Genomic DNA, 19,610 nt, shown 5'->3' with positions numbered 1-19,610 from the left:
TACACGTCACCACTTTAGTCAACATATCCGCGGGATTCTCATCTGTGTGTACCTTCATGAGAGAAACATCACCTTCCTCTATGACATCTCGTACAAAGTGATACCTGACATCGATATGCTTAGTGCGAGCATGGTGAACCTGATTCTTCGCCAAGTGGATCGCACTTTGACTATCACACCATACATCCACGCACTCTTGCTTAATCCCTAGATCATCCAGAAGACCCCACAACCACAATGCTTCCTTCACACCCTCGGCCATAGCCATATACTCGGCCTCCGTAGTAGATAACGCAACTGTAGATTGTAACATCGATCGCCAACTAACTGGAGCACCATGTACCCTAAATACATAACCAGTAGTAGATCGTCTTCTATCTAGATCGCCAGCATAATCCGAGTCAACATAACCGCTTACCTGACATGTGTCTCCACCAAAGCACAAACCCGTATCAGTAGTACCCTTCAAGTACCTCAAGACCCACTTCACAGCTTCCCAATGTGTCTTCCCCGGGTTTGCCATAAACCTACTAACCACACTGACTGCCTGTGAAATGTCTGGACGAGTACACACCATAGCGTACATCAAACTGCCAACTGCACTAGCATACGGTACACGATCCATATGATCCTTCTCCACCGTAGTAGTGGGAGATTGTTTTCCCGAGAGCCTGAAGTGTGGTGCCAAAGGTGTTGACACCGCCTTCGCATTCTGCATCCCGAACCGAGAAACTACTCGTTCGATGTAACCTTTCTGATTCAAGTACAGTTTCTTACTTGACCGCTCTCTCTTAATCTCCATTCCCAGTATCTTCTTTGCAGCGCCCATGTCTTTCATCTCAAACTCTTGACTGAGTTGAGATTTCAACTTATTTATCTCCACCATGCTTCGAGAAGCAATAAGCATGTCATCCACATACAAAAGGAGATAAATAAAGTCACCTTCGCGAAGCTTCTTGATGTATACACAACAATCATAGTCACTTCTGCGAAAACCATGCTTTAGCATGAAAAAATCAAATCGTTTGTACCATTGGCGAGGGGATTGTTTCAATCCGTAAAGAGATTTCCTCAAACGACATACTTGATTTTCTTTGCCCTCAACCTTGTATCCCTCAGGTTGAGCCATATAAATTTCTTCTTCCAAATCTCCGTGCAAGAAGGCGGTTTTAACATCGAGTTGTTCCAGCTCAAGATCACTGTGAGCAACAATACTCAATAGCACCCGAATAGAAGTATGTTTCACGACCGGTGAGAAAATCTCATTGTAGTCGACCCCTTCTTTCTGTGCATAACCCTTGGCCACTAGTCTTGCCTTATACCTTGTACCCTTGATTTCGGAAGAATCCTCTTTCTTCTTGCACACCCATTTACAACCAATAACAGACTTACCTTCGGGCAATGGGACAACCTTCCATGTCTGGTTCTTGTGAAGAGACTCCATCTCTTCTTGCATAGCAACCAACCAACTCTCTCTATCCTCCGCGGTAATAGCTTGTTTGAAGGTGACCGGCTCGTCGTCTTCCACCGAGAGTGCATATTCAACCAGATTTGCCTGCCCATAATGCCTAAGAGGTTTGTCTGACCCTAACCTCTGTACCGGCTTATATAACCGTTTCGGCCTAGTGTGTACCGAAACATCCTGCTGTTGTTGTTGTAAAACTTGTGTACCTTCCCCTTGAACCTCCTCATGATCGGGTTCATCAATTTCCTCATCCTGAGTATTATCCTGATGCTCCACCTGATCATGATTCCTAGAAACCCGTTGGTCTTCGATTTCTACTTCCACTACTTGAGCTTTAGTAGACCCAACATCACCACAACTAGACACCGTAGCTTTCGCCATAGCTACAATAGATGACTCATCAAACACCACATCTCTGCTGATTACAAACTTCTTGTCTTCCGTACACCATAGCCGATAACCCTTGACTCCTGTAGCATATCCTAAGAAAATTGCCTTCTTTGCTCTATTGTCAAGTTTGTTACCTTTAACATGGTAATAGGCCGTACAACCGAAAACCTTAAGTCTCCCGTAATCTGCATGTTCACCTGACCACACCTCGTAAGGTATGCCGCCATCTAAAGAAGAATGTGGAGACCTGTTCACAATATAACAAGCTGTAGCAACAGATTCTGCCCACCATTCTACGCCTAATCCCGAATTGGAGCGCATACATCTAGCCTTCTCAAGTAGTGTACGGTTCAATCTCTCTGCGACTCCATTCTGTTGAGGTGTGTTTACTACTGTCCAGTGCCTCACAATGCCTTCCTGATTACAAAACTCCTTGAATGCCCCATCCGTGTATTCGGTCCCATTATCCGACCTTAACGTCTTCAGCTTTCGACCAGTTTTGTTCTCAACCATTGCTTTCCACACCAGGAACGTGTTGAATACCTCATTCTTATGCTTCAGAAAATAAAGCCAGACAAATCTCGAATGATCATCAACGAACGTAACAAAATACCTGGAACCACCCTTGGAAGGTAACTTTGCCGGTCCCCAGACATCGGTGTGTACGTAGTCTAATACCTCTTTGCTCCTGTGCTTGCTTGTAGAGAACGTCACCCTGTGTGCCTTCCCGAACACACAATGCTCACAAAACTCTATGCAAGGCTTCTTCATGTCCTTCAACAAGCCTTTCCCGCACATCAAAGATAGACCCTTTTCTGACATATGCCCAAGGCGCATATGCCAAAGCCTCGTACTAGCCGTTGGATCCCTTCCACTGATTCCTACTGCTACATCTCCCGTAATTGTTGTCCCCAAAAGTTTGTATAAATTACCGTAACGAGTACCTCTCATTACCACCAAAGAACCCTTAACGACTCTTATGGAGCCATTCTCTATAATTATCTTACAGCCGTTCCGCTCCAACACACCAAGGGAAATTAGATTTTTCCGCAAATCGGGTATGTGTCTTACGTCCGTCAATGTTCTCACCACTCCATCGTGCATCTTGATCCGTATTGTTCCGAGTCCCACAGTTTTACATATAATATCATCACCCAGTATAACTGTACCACCATCTATACTCCTATATGTAGTAAACATCTCCCTATTTGGGCACATATGGTGTGACGCCCCTGAATCAAGCATCCACTTATCGAAGATCTTCTCAGACACCTCTGTCACCGAGAAACATTCGTCCGCCTCTTCTGACACATATCCCGCCTCTTCTTGTTTCTCCTTGTAGCCTTCGTTCTTTTGCTTCAACTTTCTCTTTGGACAAGCCGCTTTAAAGTGGCCAAGCTCACCACAACTAAAGCACGTTTTCTTGAAAGAGCCTCTAGATTTGGATCTAGATTTCCCGCCCTTTTCCTTTCCCGTTTCATTACTCCTCCCCCTCGTTACAAACAACCCTTGTGCTTGTTCTTTGTCTACTCCACCCGACGCCATACTGCTAGTAGCAACCTTACGAAGGTCATCCGCTAATAGCGAATTTCTCGTCTCTTCCATGCTTAGACTATCACCAACAAGCATCAAAGTTTGAACAAGGTTCTCATAGGATTTAGGCAATGAAAGTAACAATATGAGGGCTTGGTCCTCATCCTCAACCTTAACATCAATATCCTTCAAATCTGAGATAATCCTGTCAAACCTATTCACATGTTCCTGAATAGAAGAACCCTCTTCCATTCTACATGTGAATAATTTGGATTTTAAGTAGACCCGATTCGTTAAAGTTTTCGTCATGAAACTGCTTTCTAGCTTTAACCACACACCCGCCGCCGTTGTTTCTCCGTCTACTAGGAACGCCACGTCCCTCTCAAGACACAACATAATGGTAGCCCGTGCTTCGAGATCTAACTCCTCCCAATCCACATCTGACATATCTCCTGGTTTCTTTCCCGTCAACGTCTTGTGTAATTTCTGCGAGATTAACAGATTCTTCATCTGCATCCGCCAATAAGAAAAATCGTTTTTCCCATTGAACTTCTCTATCTCATATTTCCCTGATTTGACCGTACCACTTCTCGATCCCATCTTCTCTTCGTTCAATTTCAACAAGGCTCTGGTACCAATTGTTATAACTGAAAGTCGCGGAAGCTATCGAACCTATCCAGAAATTGATCCGATTATGAAGATTAATCGAAAAGCTAAGTCAAAATCAAATATGCGAACAGAAATTAACGAGGTTCGGCTTTAAAGCCTACGTCCTCGGGCGAACAAGAAATCTTTATTGAAGGATAGATGAAGACGACTAACACAACCCGCAAGTTCGTCCCAAGATGGTACCGTATAGAATTTAACCTTCTATACTAGATCTTCGACGACCGAGAAATTTAACACCGCTCAAAAACTATGAAAAATTTCTCACTCTTGCTCTCTCTCTAGCTCTCTAAAGAAGAGTTGTTGTTGCTTGTGTTGGTTGATGTTTAGAATCACTCTAAGACCCCCTATTTATAATTATATAAGCCGACCATTATGCCACACAAATTGAATCCAATTTGGAAACCATCCAATTTGGAAACCATCCAATTTGGGAAACCAAATTGAAACCGCCATCAAGCCTAAACCGCCAATAGCCATCTTTTGGAAACTACCCATTCTAAACCGCCTATAATCTTGAAACCTCCTCTCACATAAAGTCAGCTGGAAACTTTTGGAAGTTTGTTTTAGAAAAGAAATTTTTTCCCTCTCCTATACTACAATGGATGTTTGTTATTCATAGACACAAGTGTGTGGGAAACTAGTGTAAACTAGACGTTGTAGTGTAAGTTTTATACGGAAGTTTTGAGTCTTTTATCTTTTAGGGCTAGGGTAGTGTAGGAATCATTTCCTTCTCTAACAATGTATCTATCCAACACTTGCAAAATGCTTCTTCTCCAACTTTCCAAATCACAATCATCCTCATTACATTCTTCAAATCACTTCATTCTCTCAAATCCTAGATTCTAAAAAGCTTCCCAATGTAAGCTTCTTCTTTAGTTATTTTCTTATTTTCTCCCACACACACTCTTTCTCTCTAGAGTTCGATAATTGATTTGAACCGTTTATCAATTAATGTCCCTCCCTACAACTCATGAATTAAGAATTCTCACAACGACAAGGTCTACTCGACATGGATTAGCCGTTAATGAAACCTTTCACAGGAATCTTTCACAAAATTAATAATTGAAAATGAAATTCATGAAGTTTTTTGTCTTAATTTCTTTAAGTAACTATATATTAGTACTATATAAATTGATTGATAACCAATATTCAACGGAGACTTCCAATTTTTGCATTAATATTTCTACTGTGAGAAAACCACCACATTGTTACCAAGTTATAAATCTCCACATGCTTTCGTCCAAACCGAACCGCACACGGAGAGGTAATTTTAAAGGCGCCCTCTAAAATATTAGTGGTTTCCCCGTAAAACAAAATTGGGAGGAGATTGGGAAGTACAAAAATAAAAGGAGAAAAAGGTTGTACCCTAGGTTATTGACTAAACAAAGTTATAGAAATCATGAAAAGCTAGAGTTCCTTAACAAAAAAAATGAAAAGCTAGAGTTGAATTATATTTTTCCTTTCATTTATTATAATGTTAGAGATAAGTATAACAATTACTTTTGCTAACAATAATAGTAATCACTGTTATTCTTAATAGTAATTAAAAGTTTTATCAGAAAATATAGTGCGATGGTAAGTATGTGATATTGTCAAATGTTACACACATTTCATGATAAAATAACTTTGACATTTTTTTTTGTTTCTCATAATACAGAGTGTCGATTCGATGCAATTTTGTGACAACATCACAATGTCGTGTGATTAAAGTCACCGTGTTGTGAAAGTAGTTAGATGTTGAAAACCGCTTATTAAATTATGTTGTGTCATAGTCCTAAAATGAGAAATATCAATAACATAGTTGTTTAAGAATATCTACTACAACATTATGAAGGAAATGTCTGAAAAAATTGATAACAAATTATTATACAGAAGGTTGCAAATTACATTGTTGTTTAAAAATATTTAGTACAAAGTTACGAAATAAATACCTGAAAAGATTGATAAGAAAGTCATTTTACAGAAATGAGACATAAGAGTAAACATTTGGATGACAAAAGTGTCATTGTCCATAAATAAGCCTGAATAACATAATAAACTCAGCTAAATTATTCATAATTCGCTTTTTGCAGGAATCAAATATAAGACCTTAAGATTTTTGGAATTTATGTCAACATTACCTACCTACCACGGTTAAAGAGCTACCAAATGTTGACTCCTCATCAGATTTTATATTAGGAGAGTACATTATATCAAATATATATCTACCTTTGGGTCCTTTTTTTTTTGTTAAACCTTTGGGTCCTTAATTAGAGAAATAACAAGTACCTAAGTTTTATAAAAAGAGAAGATGAGTCTTGTTTTGGCAGCTTCAAAAAGTTATTTTATTATTAAAGAAACAAAGATAATTACTTTTAAAAAAGTTATTTTATTAAATTATGATTTCATTTTTATTCATTAAATATATTCACGGACTTGAAATATCAATAATTCAATTAACCAAAAATCTCCCATTCAAATACGTATTTTTTGGGGTCTGGAATAATAATTAATTATATTATTTCTTATTATTATTAAATAAAGTAACATATATAAATAATATAATAAATCTTGAACTTTATTTATTTCCTCTTTTTCATCAAACATGCATTTGAACGACTTTTAAAAAATCGGATAATATTTGTAAAACAATCTAAAAACCGGTTTTTGTTGTTCAAGTCAAAACAGAGAAAACCCATATTTTGATTTCTAGGTTTTTATTATTTAATTTTATTTTTGGAGATCAATATCAAACTTTAAGAAAAATCGATTTTTGTTTCTGGGTTTTGGTTATTTTAATAAAATAAAATGAGATCAAGTAATTAATTACAGATTTTTTTAGTTTGGTAATGGGGAAATATTTAAGTGTTTGATTAGGGAAAAGAGTTTGGTTTTAGTTTTAGAGTGAGAAAATTTCAGTGTTTTAGTTTTATGTTCAAGGGTTTTGAGTTCTAGATTAGTTAAAAAAAAAAAGAAAAGGAAATCAAACTAGAGTTTGGGTTTGTTCTGGTTTTCTTGGTTAGGAAGTTGGAACTAGTTTTACTTGATTTTAGTGAGTTAAAAAAAGTTTAGTTAGGTTTGAAAATTGTTAAGTGAGTTTTTGTTGTTTGAGTTTGAAAAAGTTCAGATTTTTTTCTAGGGTTTTAGTAGATTTGAAGATTGTACATCATAAAGTTTAAAATTTGTTGAGTGGGAGTTGTTTTTTTATAGTTTGGAAGTGAAAAATTTAGGGTTTTGAGGAGAATCTATGTATGGAAGGAAGGGAAGGAATAAATTCTGGAGGAGTTACAGTGTTGGGAGCAGATGCTCCTTCTGATTTCCATGTTGCAGCAAGAAATGAAAACCCTAGTCAGGTTGGTGGTACAGCTCCGGTAGCTCCACCAGTGGGTATGGGTTTGACAGGGGTTTCTGTGAAGAAGAAGAGAGGCAGACCAAGGAAGTATGGACCAGAAGGAGCAGTCGCGTTGCCGTTATCGCCGATACCGATTTCGTCATCGGCGATACCAATTTCCTCATCGGCCATACCAATTTCGTCTTCGGCACCACCAATTTCGTCTTCGCCGGTGCCGTCGAGTGGAGGCGATTTCTCCGCGGCGAAGCGGGGAAGAGGGCGCCCTGCTGGTTCTATGAATAAGCCACAACCTAAAGTGGAGGTGGAAAGTCTAGGTAATGAGTCAAGTTTATTTCTTATTACTTTTGAGTTTGATGTTAAATGAAATATAGTTTTGGTTTTAATTTCTATTGTGAACTGTTATTATGATTTGACTAGAGAACTGTGATGATTTTGTTCAACTTTTATGTTGAAAACTTGGTGATTTTGGTTCCTGTTTCTTGGTGGAATTAGTAGGTTGTAACAGTTTACATTTAGGGTTTTAGAGGATTTGTTGTTGTAAATGTGGGGCCTTCCTATTTATGAGTTGGCTGCACAGTTTGGGATTTGAGAATCTTCCTCTTCTGGCTGAGACCGAGGTGCCCATCGACTTTCGTTTTGTTGGTTTGAGAAACATGCAAGTTCGAAACCTATGGCTTCCTTTGTTTGATATGGTGTTTGATATTTGATTCTAACCGGGTTTTCTTGAACTTGAACTATAACAGTCAGAGAATTTTGGGTACTAATGAAATGTCTTTGCAGGCGACTGGGTTCAATGTTCCGTTGGTACGAATTTCACTCCCCATGTCATCACTGTCGCAGCTGGTGAGGTATATCTCGAGAAAAGCTTAAAACTTTCAGTAAACGGGTTCTTAATATCAAACAGAGTTTTTCCTCGTATCTAGATGGAATTACTCTTGGGTCATATTTTCGACTCTGGAGACGTAGTTGGCTCATTAAAGATTTCTTGTTTTAAACTTTTAAATAAAAGATGACCAAGTAATATAGTGAAACCGTGAATAGGTAAAATGGTCAATTTTATTACGAAGAACTTTGTAAAAAGTGATAAATCGACAGATTAGTTTTCATGTTCAGATCGTATAAAATTACCACTCGTTGTAAGATATGGAAGTTTGGGTTGTAGATATTGGGGTAAGGGAGGTAGAAAAAGGTCAATTCTATATCGAGGGAGTTGTTGGGGAATTTCCTTGTTCTCGAAATTGACATAATTGGCTTTGTATTATAGGATGTTACTATGAAAATTATATCATTTTCGCAACAAGGGCCTCGAGCGATTTGCATTCTTTCTGCTAATGGTGCAATCTCAAATGTGACGCTTCGTCAGCCTGATTCCTCTGGTGGTACTTTGACATATGAGGTACGATTTTGTCTTCTAATAACTAAGCTCCTTTTGATGTAATTGCATCCTTAGAAGACTAATGAAGTAATGCTAGTGTTGGTTTCATGTTCTTTTGATTGTTTTAAAAATGTGACAATTATATTAAAAGTTCCTAAATGTAGCTTCATTAATTCAAAAGACTCTTCATATGTTCTGGATTATGATAGTTCAAACTTCTCTTGTGACCTATTACATCCTTGAGTCAATAACACTCGAGTTACATTACTATCTCTATGAGCATTGATCTTGATCATGAAGAACTTGGAAAAATCGAAATAAATGAGCTCAAGTGAAGTAAAGACAAAGGTCTGGGACTCCTGGGCCCATGAGTCCTGTGCCTTCCGTATCTGCACAAGGGAGGGTCAGACAGTGTGTTTTTGGTAGAATAGCAAAAATCTTCTTGAAGACGCGAAAGAAGCTTGAAGACAGGATTAATTTTACCAGATACTCTACCTCGCCTTGCGTACCGCTTACTTGATTCCCTACCGCTTTTGTGTGTGTTCGTGATCTAGAGTCCCAAATTCCGCATACCAAAACTTTCAGCCTTAATTAACCAATTTCATTTTAGAAATTTGTAAGCTCAACTAGTGGAGTAGTTGACTATCTTTTAGTTAAGTAAGATTTTAAGTTAATAGAGATAAAATGTCTGAGAGTATGTGTATCTATTGACTATATGCATCATAGGGATTATATTATCTAGGAAAACAGTCCAAACTGTACAGCAACAGATTATATGGCCTAGCTTACCGCATACTGACAGCGTACCGTGTACTTGTGTACACATATAACATACCAGAGTGGTCCACTCTCCATTATGCCATCACCTAGTCGTTACGTATAGCGGATTAGCCTTATAGATCCAGGTTCCCACTACATTCAATATATTTTAAGGGTGAAAATTGAATATAACTTTCACTATTGAGTGCTTGATTTGATTCTCAAGTCTTCATAAGATGGAATTTCAATCACTTCTGCATCTATGTCTTAGGTTCTTGAAGTAGATCCTGCAAATGAAAAGATCTGACCCATTATCATGTTTTATTCCTTTCCGCATCTCTACAATCTAGTAAATAAAGTTTTGCTACTTCATTTATCTGATCTGTTATGTTTCGTTCTTGCTTTCATAGGGTCGTTTCGAGATACTTTCCTTGTCTGGTTCATTTATGCCCATAGAGAGCGGAGGAACAAGGAGTCGGTCCGGTGGGATGAGTGTGTCTTTGGCTAGTCCAGATGGTCGTGTAGTAGGGGGAGGAGTTGCTGGTCTATTAGTAGCTGCCACTCCTGTTCAGGTACGTTTGCTGTCAGGATCTTTTTATTACAATTTTTCTGCCAACCAACACTTTCTAATCCATAACTATAGATTTTTAACACAGCACTACAATTGAGTTTCTAGCGAAGATCCCCATATAGTCGTATGCGTCAAAGTTATCGGGTGATAGGATCTTTCGCTTATCAAAGCTATCCATAAGAAAATGACACCTTACAAACAATTGGGTTTCTAGCAAAGATCCCATATGATCGTATGCGTCCAAATTATAGGACGACCGTATCTTTTGCTTATCAAACCTATCCTTGAGAAAACGACACTTCACAAATGATTGGGGTTCTAATGAAAACGCCCATGTGGTCATGTGGTCAAAGTTTATATTTTTTTGGGAAACGGCAGCATTTGTATTATATATAACTGATGCCAAGAAGGCTTCGAAGTTCGAACTACAAGGCCCCATTGAGCGAAATGATCATGAGCATACATAAGCTAAAAATAGAGCTATGATATACGACATCCCAGTTAAGCACAAAATTTGACATTCTAACGCCTTCAATCCACGGTTGGTTCATAACCTAACCAAAAATCGAAGACTTCATAGATATAACAAGCTGAGAAACGTCAGGATTGAGCTACATTTCATCACTCACAGGTCATTTGTTCCTTTCCAACCATAAGCACCACAAAACAGCTGCCGTCAAACATAAATGAATAAAATGCTTATATGTCTTCGGTGTACATCCATAAAGCCTTCATTTTAGCTTGGCATATCATTTTTTTGTCTTGGGTACTTGTTAATTTGCAGAGAGAATGACTTGTGATATATTTCGCTTCTCTTTGTTTGGTAATCAGGTTGTGGTAGGCAGTTTTGTATCTAGCACTATCCAGGAGCAAAAACCAAAGAAACCAAAAGCCGAGTCTAAAGCGACCATTAACCCAACTGCTGCAATTCCAATTTCTACTGCAGATATGGATGAAAGCTACGATTTTCACGGACATCGCAACTCAACTATCAAAACAACCCAAGCTCCTTCGTCATCCTTCAGAGGAGATAATTGGGCTTCAATACAATCTGTACAAGACTCGAGGAATTACTCCGGCACTGACATTAACTTTTCTATGCCCGAACGCTAATCTAAGGTGCTCCCACCGACCGGCCCATCATTGAGTTTGAGAGGTTACTCACGTACCCATATCATGATTTCGTTTATCTCAACTACTTGAAACTTTTTATCGTGTTTCCCGACTTGTCTGTTTTCTCATTTCATGATTTTTGGTACAAAGAAGATGATCTGGGTTGTAATAACTCGACAATTTCGAACCCAGAATTGTACTACCTGTTTTCCTTTAGTGATTTAATTAGGTAGAAACTATGAGTAGTGTTAGCGAGTAGAATAGATCTTGATCTGCAGTTGTGATTCTAAAGGTTTATGTTGTTGTATTCAGAAGTTTGAGCAGAATCCTTTGATGTATAATGTTCTTCAGATTTCTTGTCATAGTTTTTGGTATTTCTAGTGAATTCTGATCATGTTATTTCCTTAGGCCTGTATTACTCCGCACTTGGACTATACGAGTATGACTAGAAGAAATGTCAGGAATACTTTGTTATTAGTCTGACTAGGATCGGGACTATCGAGAAGCTTATCATTTAACTTTTATCGAAGCACGTCAACTGTACTTCGTGAATCGAGTTCTTCAATCGGAAACCAAACTTAATTTGGCGGGGGCTTTGGGGCATGCTCCACCCGAGTCATACTTTTGGGTGGAATACTTTTGGATGGTTCCAAGATTTCATCACCAGAGACTTCACTTCACCTCTTCTTTCACGTCCGAAAATGTAGGCAAACTGCCATTGAGGACGATGCCTAAAAAGATTTACATCTTCTATACCCATCACCTTCACCTCTGACTACCACCTTCGACCAAGGGTTTCGCGCCAAGTCTATCAACCACGTGATGTTTCGTAATCGACCGACCACAAAAACCTCGATTAAGGGTCTGAAACCCTCTTTGAGGGTTTTAAGTTTCACGGCAAATCCTCCGCGATGGTTTCTACTTAAATTTTTGCCTTCGTCTAGACAGAGTATTCTAGTGAAGAGAATTATTTTGAGGTTGCTAGCTGCTAACAATAGCAGTCTCTGACTACTACCCTTGCGTGAAAGAAAAGTGAGGACATCCATGATTTTCCTACCAAGTTTTAGATGCCCTACAAACTTTTTAGGATGATAGAAAGCCTTTTTCTTTTACTCCAATATCAGTCAGAGAATAATATCCAGATTTAAAGGGTAACATTGTAACAAGTTATTATAATAGTTAAAAACATAAACAAAGTAACAATAGTTCTACTAGTAATATAACATACTTTGAGAGTGTCTGTGAAGCCTCTTATATTTCTTTACATACTACAGAATTTAACCTGACACTGAAATTCTGTCACAAAATACACACTTAGAAAGAGAAAATAAAAAGTCTCCTGGGAAGCTTATCAACTGGGATAGTGGCCGGGAAGACCATCACGGTTGAAAGAGAAGAGAAAACAATGATCATTTCTTTGCTAAGAGCTTCTTAGGCAGCTTATCAACTGGTGTGTCTTTTAGTAGGAAAAGCCTCGATGCTCGCTCTTGTAAGGTGCCTCCACATTTTAGTCCATGCACTTGTAGCTCCGTTTTCAACCTCTCCATTCCAAGTACCTGGATAACATCAGTGATCAGAAAAAGGTAACAGGACAAATACAAGTCATAAATTTGTGTTCTTTACCCGAGTTAAAGTATAATCCCGTTTTTACATGAACCAATACGCATAAGACTCGATCGATCCATGTATCAAGTAGTACTTGGTTTTCTGTAACCAGTAACTAATCACGATAGCCGCAGGATGTATAAACTACAACAGAGACTACGAGAAAACACATTTTGGTATGTAATAACCGCATAAAGCAAGTATAAGTAGTGTATGCCACTAGGGTAATTTACGTTTTCTTTTATAATCGGCAGGAAATCAAGTAAGAGGACAGAAGGATAGGATAAGAATACCAAAGACAAGTTTCAAGATATTTTCTCCATCAATGAATGAACTTACGTAATTCTCGTAATAGAAGTTGAAGAGTTGTAACCCTAGAAGAATATTCCGCATGACATCAATAGAGAAGGGATTCTTCAATATAAGAAATCATGGTAAAAGGGACCAAGCAAGTATTTGTAGAGGACGTATTGAAGGCAATCAGGAGCAAGTCATGGAGTCTATATAGCCCAAAAAAAATACCCACTAAGGCTTATTAATTATAACCTGTTAATTTAATTCTAAGTGAATCAACAAAAATCAATAACTATCTAAGACACCTGTATTCTCTAAAGTAAAAAATATCCATATATTGCAGGAACTCATAATTTTTCTAGAGAAAACATATACAATGGAACAAGACATAACATGCTACGCCATCATATAGGTGCACAAATTACCTTGCTTACAACTTTTACAAGACATTCAAAGAAATTTTCTTTTTGGGTTTATAGTTGGACAAGCCCTCTCTCTATGTATTGCCAAGTTTAATAGCGGAAACAAAACGTCTTAAGTCTCGACGACCGACGACCTCACATTCATTCTCAGTTCCAAAAGCTACTAAATTTGAGAGGACTTGTTGGTGCACTAAAATTATAACGCTAAATTAAATTAAGTCGAGTAAAAAAGCTGATTGCCACACATAACAAAAAAATAGAAGTAAATTCGGGGATCAGAAAAGTACCTCCATCTCAACTGCAGAGTTAAAATCATCAAAATTCAGTGGCTTCTCCGCTTCAGAGTCGTTTATGCTTGCAACTGCGACCTCATTAGCAGAACCTTTTGCTGCAACAATAACTTCACTGCTTTCCAACCCATTCACCGTTTCCAAATTCGAAGGGTTTTCAGTTCGATCAATATTTGGTTTACCAGTTCCAGATTCACTTTCCACAGACCCATCTCCTTCAGCATGAACAACTTCAGCTCCAGAAACGATCTTTTGATGGCTCTTCAAATTGGGTTCTACTGGGTTGTTTGATTCGTCATGAATAGTTGGTTTATCAGTTCCAGTTTGTTCCTCCACATTGCTCTCCACGGGTGAAAGCTCCCCACTCAAGTCCGCTACTGAAACAGACTCAGATTCAGAACTTCCTTCGCCACCATTAATTTTCACTGGAAGACTTCCATCATCCCCATCAGATGAATGTGCCCCTGACCCAGAAGTTCCTTCACCATCCTTCAAATTAATCCCAACTCTTCTTTCATCAAGAACAACAAATTGTTCGCCTTCTTCATCATCACTGCTATCACTTTCATCCTCATTTTCTTTTATCATCCTTACAAATTAGACAATTAACAAATATAAGAACCAAATTTCTAAAATAAACAATCAAGCAAACCCTAGAGTGCAATAGAATCAAACAAATCATAACCCTAAAATAAACTCCAAATTAACAAATTAAACAAAAAAACCCTAAAATTACTTACAATAATTTCAACCTCTTCGAAGCATTCCCAGAAGTGGGCAAGATCTTTCTTTTAGAACCCTCTAAAAGCCCAAACGATTCACGAACAGAAGCTTCAACATCTTCCATACACTTAGCAGAATCTTGTCTATACTTTTCAATATACTTCTCTGATTCACCAGACCCTGATTTCTTCACAGCTTTCATCTTCTTCTTAAGAAAATCCTCAGCAATCTTCTCCATTTTCCTATCCTCAGCTTCAGCTTTCCATTCCTCTAATTTCTTCTCAGCATTAACATGTCGAAGTCTTCTTCCACTCATATCTCTACAAGCATCAAAATTATTGGTTTTTTTCTGTCCAGCTTTTGTTGCCGCACCACGAAGAAGAGACCCAAATCCTCCTTTACCACCAAGAAGACGTGACAAGAGCTGAACTGTGAAGAACCCTCCATTACCATTATCAGTAACCCTAATTAGGGTTTCATCGTCGATCTGTTTAGTACCTGTTACTAATCGTTGTTGATGAATAGGGATTTGGGTAATTTTGTAAAGACTGGTTTTGATTGATTCGCCTGAGATTACTGGTGATGAGAATTTTAGGGTTGCAGTATTGCCATCCAAGAGCTTGACTAAGATATTGTACATCTCCATTACTTGAATTTTGAACGACTGATGAATTGGGGAAGAAAGTTTTTGTTTTTCAATTGAGGGAGGATTTAGGGTTCTGAATGAGCCCTAATTCGGTTCGACTTTATTCCAAGTTAATGAATTTCTACTTTGTCCTTGACAGTCCAGATTGGTTTCCTGTTCCTACAAGGTAGGAAATTTATAGTGTCGGCTTCCTCGCGGGTATGAGGGAAGTTCTATGGGCACTCAAAAATTTGCTATGCTCAACCTCCACAAAGTTTGGCAAGGGGAAGTTATATGAGGACTATGAGATTTACAAACCCCACTATTACTCATCACACTTTGTAGTCCACTTGAACAAGTCTTGGTAGCCCCAACCAAAAAGAGATGGATAGTGAAAGGGAAGAGAAAGCCTGAGAGAGAGAAGAGAGAGAGGCAAAAGAAACATATGTGGTGGTTGAAAGTGGTAAGAGGTATAGTCTTCCACCTTAGAAGTCAAGGGTTTGAGGCACGCTGAACAATTCAAATAAAAAACGGTCACGGTGGTCTGAAGTGGTGGTGGTTGGAAGTGGTGGAGTGAAGTAAAAGTGGAGATGAAGGTTAGGAGAGTAAATTACATTCGGACTTAAAACAAGGTAGTAAGTCAAGCCTGGTCGACCAAGTTTTGTAGGCCCGGAGAATATTTTCGATGCACCAAACCCAAATAAAGTCCCAAAATTCGTGATGCAAATTCTTTTTTTTATGTTGATACATATTGGTGATGCAAATTCAGAACAGAAAAATGCTAGGTGGAAACAATTTTCATAACAAACAAATTGACAAAGGTCATGTTACTATTATTTTTTAGGGTTATTTTGCGAAAGGGTCATACATAAGTATCGGGTTTTGCGAAAGGGGCATGACCTTTTATTTTTTTGCAAAAGGGTCGTGGACTAGTGTTGACCAGTTAAGTTCTAACACCGTTAATCTAATCCCATTACTTAAAAAATATATTGTTACATTTAAGAAATTTATGCGATTTTGACACTAAATTCGCAAAGGTGAAAAATAAGACATCCACCTTGAAAAACATTATTTTTCTAGATTTTCTAGCATTACATATTTAAATAATGAAGTTCATAATCTAATACATGATGATTAAATGATATAATCAAAATATATTTATGTGAAATATAAAAAAAGGAAGCAAAATTTCAACTCCGGCATAAACAAGAGAGAAAAAAAATCTAAAAGCACATGAATATAAATCTAAACTTTATTCTGTCTACTCAATTTAAAGAGTTAGAAAGTAAAAAGAATTTAAGAAGTGTGATGAGGATTCATGAAAAAAAAAAGAATTAAAAAAAAAAAAAGACCAAAAAACTGACGAAGAAAAACCCTAAACTCTTCTCTAGTCGGCACAATCTCTTTGTAAAACTCAAGCGACAACACCTCTTTCAATTTCCGATGAAAATCAAAGGTGGAAGAAAGAAAAAAAAAAAAAAAGATGAAAAATGTTAACTATTCATGTTATGTGATGTTAAATTTAACATTTATTTAACAGTCAATGTTAGTCCACGATCCCTTCGCAAAATAACAAATAGTCATGTCCCTTGCGCAAAACCCTGTACTTATCTACGCCCCTTTCGCAAAATAACCCTATTTTTTACTGCTTTCCATATTTGAAGATACATATATTTACGTAAAATGCAAATAACGAATTACCAAACGGCTCTCTTTCACTTACGTTTTCTTGAAAACTTGTGTCCACCTAGTATTGTCCTGTAAATATTTCCTTGGATCAATCTTCCTTGCATACTGAGACGGTACACCTCAATTCAAACCTCAACGCTTATATGGTTGACTAACAATGCCTAACGAGTGGGTCTTCCCCGTAGTTCCACTGAAAGAGGTAGTTCATAGCTTACCTCCAAAAAGTTCGCATATCAACGGTTATCAAGTAATTCCATCCATCAACCAGACTACCTTGGATCTTTGGACTTCCTTCACACATTATCTTGCATCTAGTTCATAGTTAGATTTTGAAGCCCACCAATTTCTCTTCAATTCGTATGAGCTTGAATTTCAGTGGATCCAAAAGGCAAAGAAAATGAGTCTGTCATGAAGCCAAAAGCTCCATCTTTTGTGGTGAATGAAGTAGTAGAGATGTGCATAGCTGGAAAGTTTCCAAGTCTTTGGCTAATCTTTGTTTTACATTTACCAATAATCTTTGCAAGAACAAGTCCCTCCTATAAACCAATGAAAACGTGTACAGTCTCTAACAACAATCTCTCTCTGATAAACTTCTGAAACCGACTTCATAAATCTATGACAGTTTTCACATATTCGCAAATTTTTCGTAATCCTAATAGGCATATCTGAACTTGTAGTTAGCAATCCAAACGAAACGGCTATTCTCTCACTATGTGGATTTTCTCTCTCTTCATCTTCTTGATTTCCTCTTCCTACATTCTCGTTCACTTCATCCAACATTCTCATAATCTTTCCCCACATTGGGTGTGAAGAACTCCCCACTGCAAATTCATGTAAATCACATCCAACCTCAATCCAACTTTTCCCTTTCGGTTTCTTTCCAATCTTTGATCTTGCTTCTGCCATTTTATCTCGTAACCCAGCTCGAGCAAACATATTCGACATGATCACATGATGACTAGTATCATTTCTTTCACCACCATCTTGTTCAATTTCAACAATCTTCTGACTCACAATTTCTGCCATTTTAAGATTATTTTGTGCTCTACAAGAACTTAGAATAGATCCCCATATAACAGAATTAGCAGGAACTGGCATCTTATGAACCATTTTGAAAGCTTCATCAAGTAATCCAGCTCGACCGAGCAAATCAACCATGCATCCATAATGCTTGATTGTGGGTTCAATTTTATACTTCTTCTGCATCAAATCAAAGTAAAATCGCCCTTCTTCGACCAGCCCACAATGACTACAACCACATAAAACTGCTACGAAGGTCACACTATTAGGACGAACGAAACAATCAACCTCCATTTCTGAAAATAAATTTAAAACCTCGAAGCCTCGACCATGAACCGAAAGCCCATGAAGAATAGCATTCCAACACTGAACATTCTTCTTCTTCATTGATCTAAACACTAAATACCCATCATCCACATTTCCACATTTACAATACATATCAATTAATGCTGTACCAGTGAAAACTGTAAGCTCCAAGCCATTTCTTTGAATATAAGAATGCACCCATCTTCCCAAATTCAGTGCACCCAAGCGAGAACAAGCTGTTAATAAACTAACAATGGCAAAATGATCAGGTTTAATTCCTTCTTTTTGCATTTTTTGAAACCCAATTAAGGTCATTTCAGGTTTATCTAACTTCAAATATGAATTCATTATAGTAGTCCAAGTAACAATATTTCTGTGAGTCATTTTCTCAAACAGATTAAGTGCAGTTTCTAATTGTCCACAAGATGAATACATTTGAACAAGTGATGTCTGTATGAAGATGTCTGAAGAAAACCCATGTTTTAAAGACTGGGCATGAATCTGTTTTCCAGATTTCAGTTCAGTAAATTTAGAACAGTATTTCAGGATAGGAGCAAAAGAAAACTTGGAAATTGTTCCTGTTCTATGTAGTTCTTTGAATTCTTTAATGGGTTTATGAAGATTACTTTGAATTTCCACATAATCGATTTGATTACTTCCATGGAAGTTGGGTTTCGAACCCTCCAAGGAAGAGATAGAAGGAGGGGAATTAGAGGAACAAAAGGGTTGAAGAGCAGAGGGAGTCAGAGAGCTCATTTTGATAGTTTGATACGCCTGAATCAAAGAGTCAGACTCGTCTTATTCTGACTTGATCCCATTCAGTCTTCAAGTCAGATTTCAAGTTTGAGCTAGAGAAAAAGAGAACTTGTGATGTCAACTAGGCGAGAAAGCGTGAGACGGTTTCTGACCTTTTTTTTTTTTTTTTTTGTTGAAGAGTTTCTGACCTTTTCTTGGCTCGACTGAAGTTAAACCAACCAAAGCTAGCTTTGGTCTATTAGACTCCATCATTTTTTTTTGGTGCAGTAATCGACTTTTTTTCGTTAAAATTGGGATTACTAGGGTATAAATAATGTAGTGTAGTTGGGTTTTAGACCATTATCTAGTTGGGCTATAGGCCAGGTTATGTTTGAGTGGACTATAGGTCAGGTCATATTAGAGTTTGAGTGGGCGGGTAGCAAGCTTATCACATCTTTGATATCCATTATCTAGTTGGGCTATAGGCCAGGTTATGTTTGAGTGGGCTATAGGCCAGGTCATGTTAGAGTTTGAGTGGGTGGGTAACAAGCTTATCACATCTTTGATGTATTCAATGCCAATTGTACGACAATGTAATCGGTTTCCAAAAAAAAAAACATATTGCAAAAAATTGAACAATCATGATACGACCAATTACGTTCTTCTTTTTCTTCTTCATTTTTCTTTTTAGATCT

The 19,610-nt window shown here is 37.7% G+C and overlaps 2 protein-coding genes across 3 annotated transcripts; one reads left to right on the top strand and one right to left on the bottom strand.

Annotated features, from left to right (window-relative positions):
* Positions 1 to 6,628: 6,628 nt before the first annotated feature.
* Positions 6,629 to 11,608, top strand: LOC147552557 (AT-hook motif nuclear-localized protein 1-like). Its single transcript, XM_086667829.1, has 5 exons — positions 6,629 to 7,702; positions 8,169 to 8,236; positions 8,653 to 8,784; positions 9,933 to 10,094; positions 10,925 to 11,608. The coding sequence occupies exons 1-5, from the start codon at positions 7,288 to 7,290 to the stop codon at positions 11,204 to 11,206; spliced, it is 1,059 nt and encodes a 352-aa protein (XP_086523955.1). The 5' UTR covers positions 6,629 to 7,287; the 3' UTR covers positions 11,207 to 11,608.
* A 741-nt stretch (positions 11,609 to 12,349) lies between these two features.
* On the bottom strand, positions 12,350 to 19,552 carry LOC147552556 (Ubiquitin-like superfamily protein). 2 transcript variants are annotated; one of them, XM_086667828.1, is made up of 5 exons: positions 19,474 to 19,552; positions 16,800 to 19,235; positions 14,558 to 15,995; positions 13,815 to 14,406; positions 12,350 to 12,762 (listed from the first exon to the last, which is right to left on the bottom strand). In XM_086667828.1, the coding sequence occupies exons 3-5, from the start codon at positions 15,184 to 15,186 to the stop codon at positions 12,616 to 12,618; spliced, it is 1,368 nt and encodes a 455-aa protein (XP_086523954.1). In that variant the 5' UTR covers positions 15,187 to 15,995; positions 16,800 to 19,235; positions 19,474 to 19,552; the 3' UTR covers positions 12,350 to 12,615. The 2 variants fall into 2 exon arrangements, 1 of the variants encoding a protein (XP_086523954.1); XR_015237294.1 differs by lacking the exons at positions 12,350 to 12,762; positions 13,815 to 14,406 and having other exon boundaries at positions 15,880 to 15,995.
* Between the last annotated feature and the right edge of the window lie 58 nt (positions 19,553 to 19,610).

Source organism: Eschscholzia californica, unplaced genomic scaffold (genome assembly GCF_041429995.1).
Source record: "Eschscholzia californica isolate CP2 unplaced genomic scaffold, dmEscCali1.0.p SCAF_3, whole genome shotgun sequence".
In the NCBI taxonomy this organism is placed as follows: domain Eukaryota; kingdom Viridiplantae; phylum Streptophyta; class Magnoliopsida; order Ranunculales; family Papaveraceae; genus Eschscholzia; species Eschscholzia californica.
The sequence above is the reverse complement of the archived record's forward strand: the minus strand, read 5'-3'. Positions and strand labels throughout refer to the sequence as shown.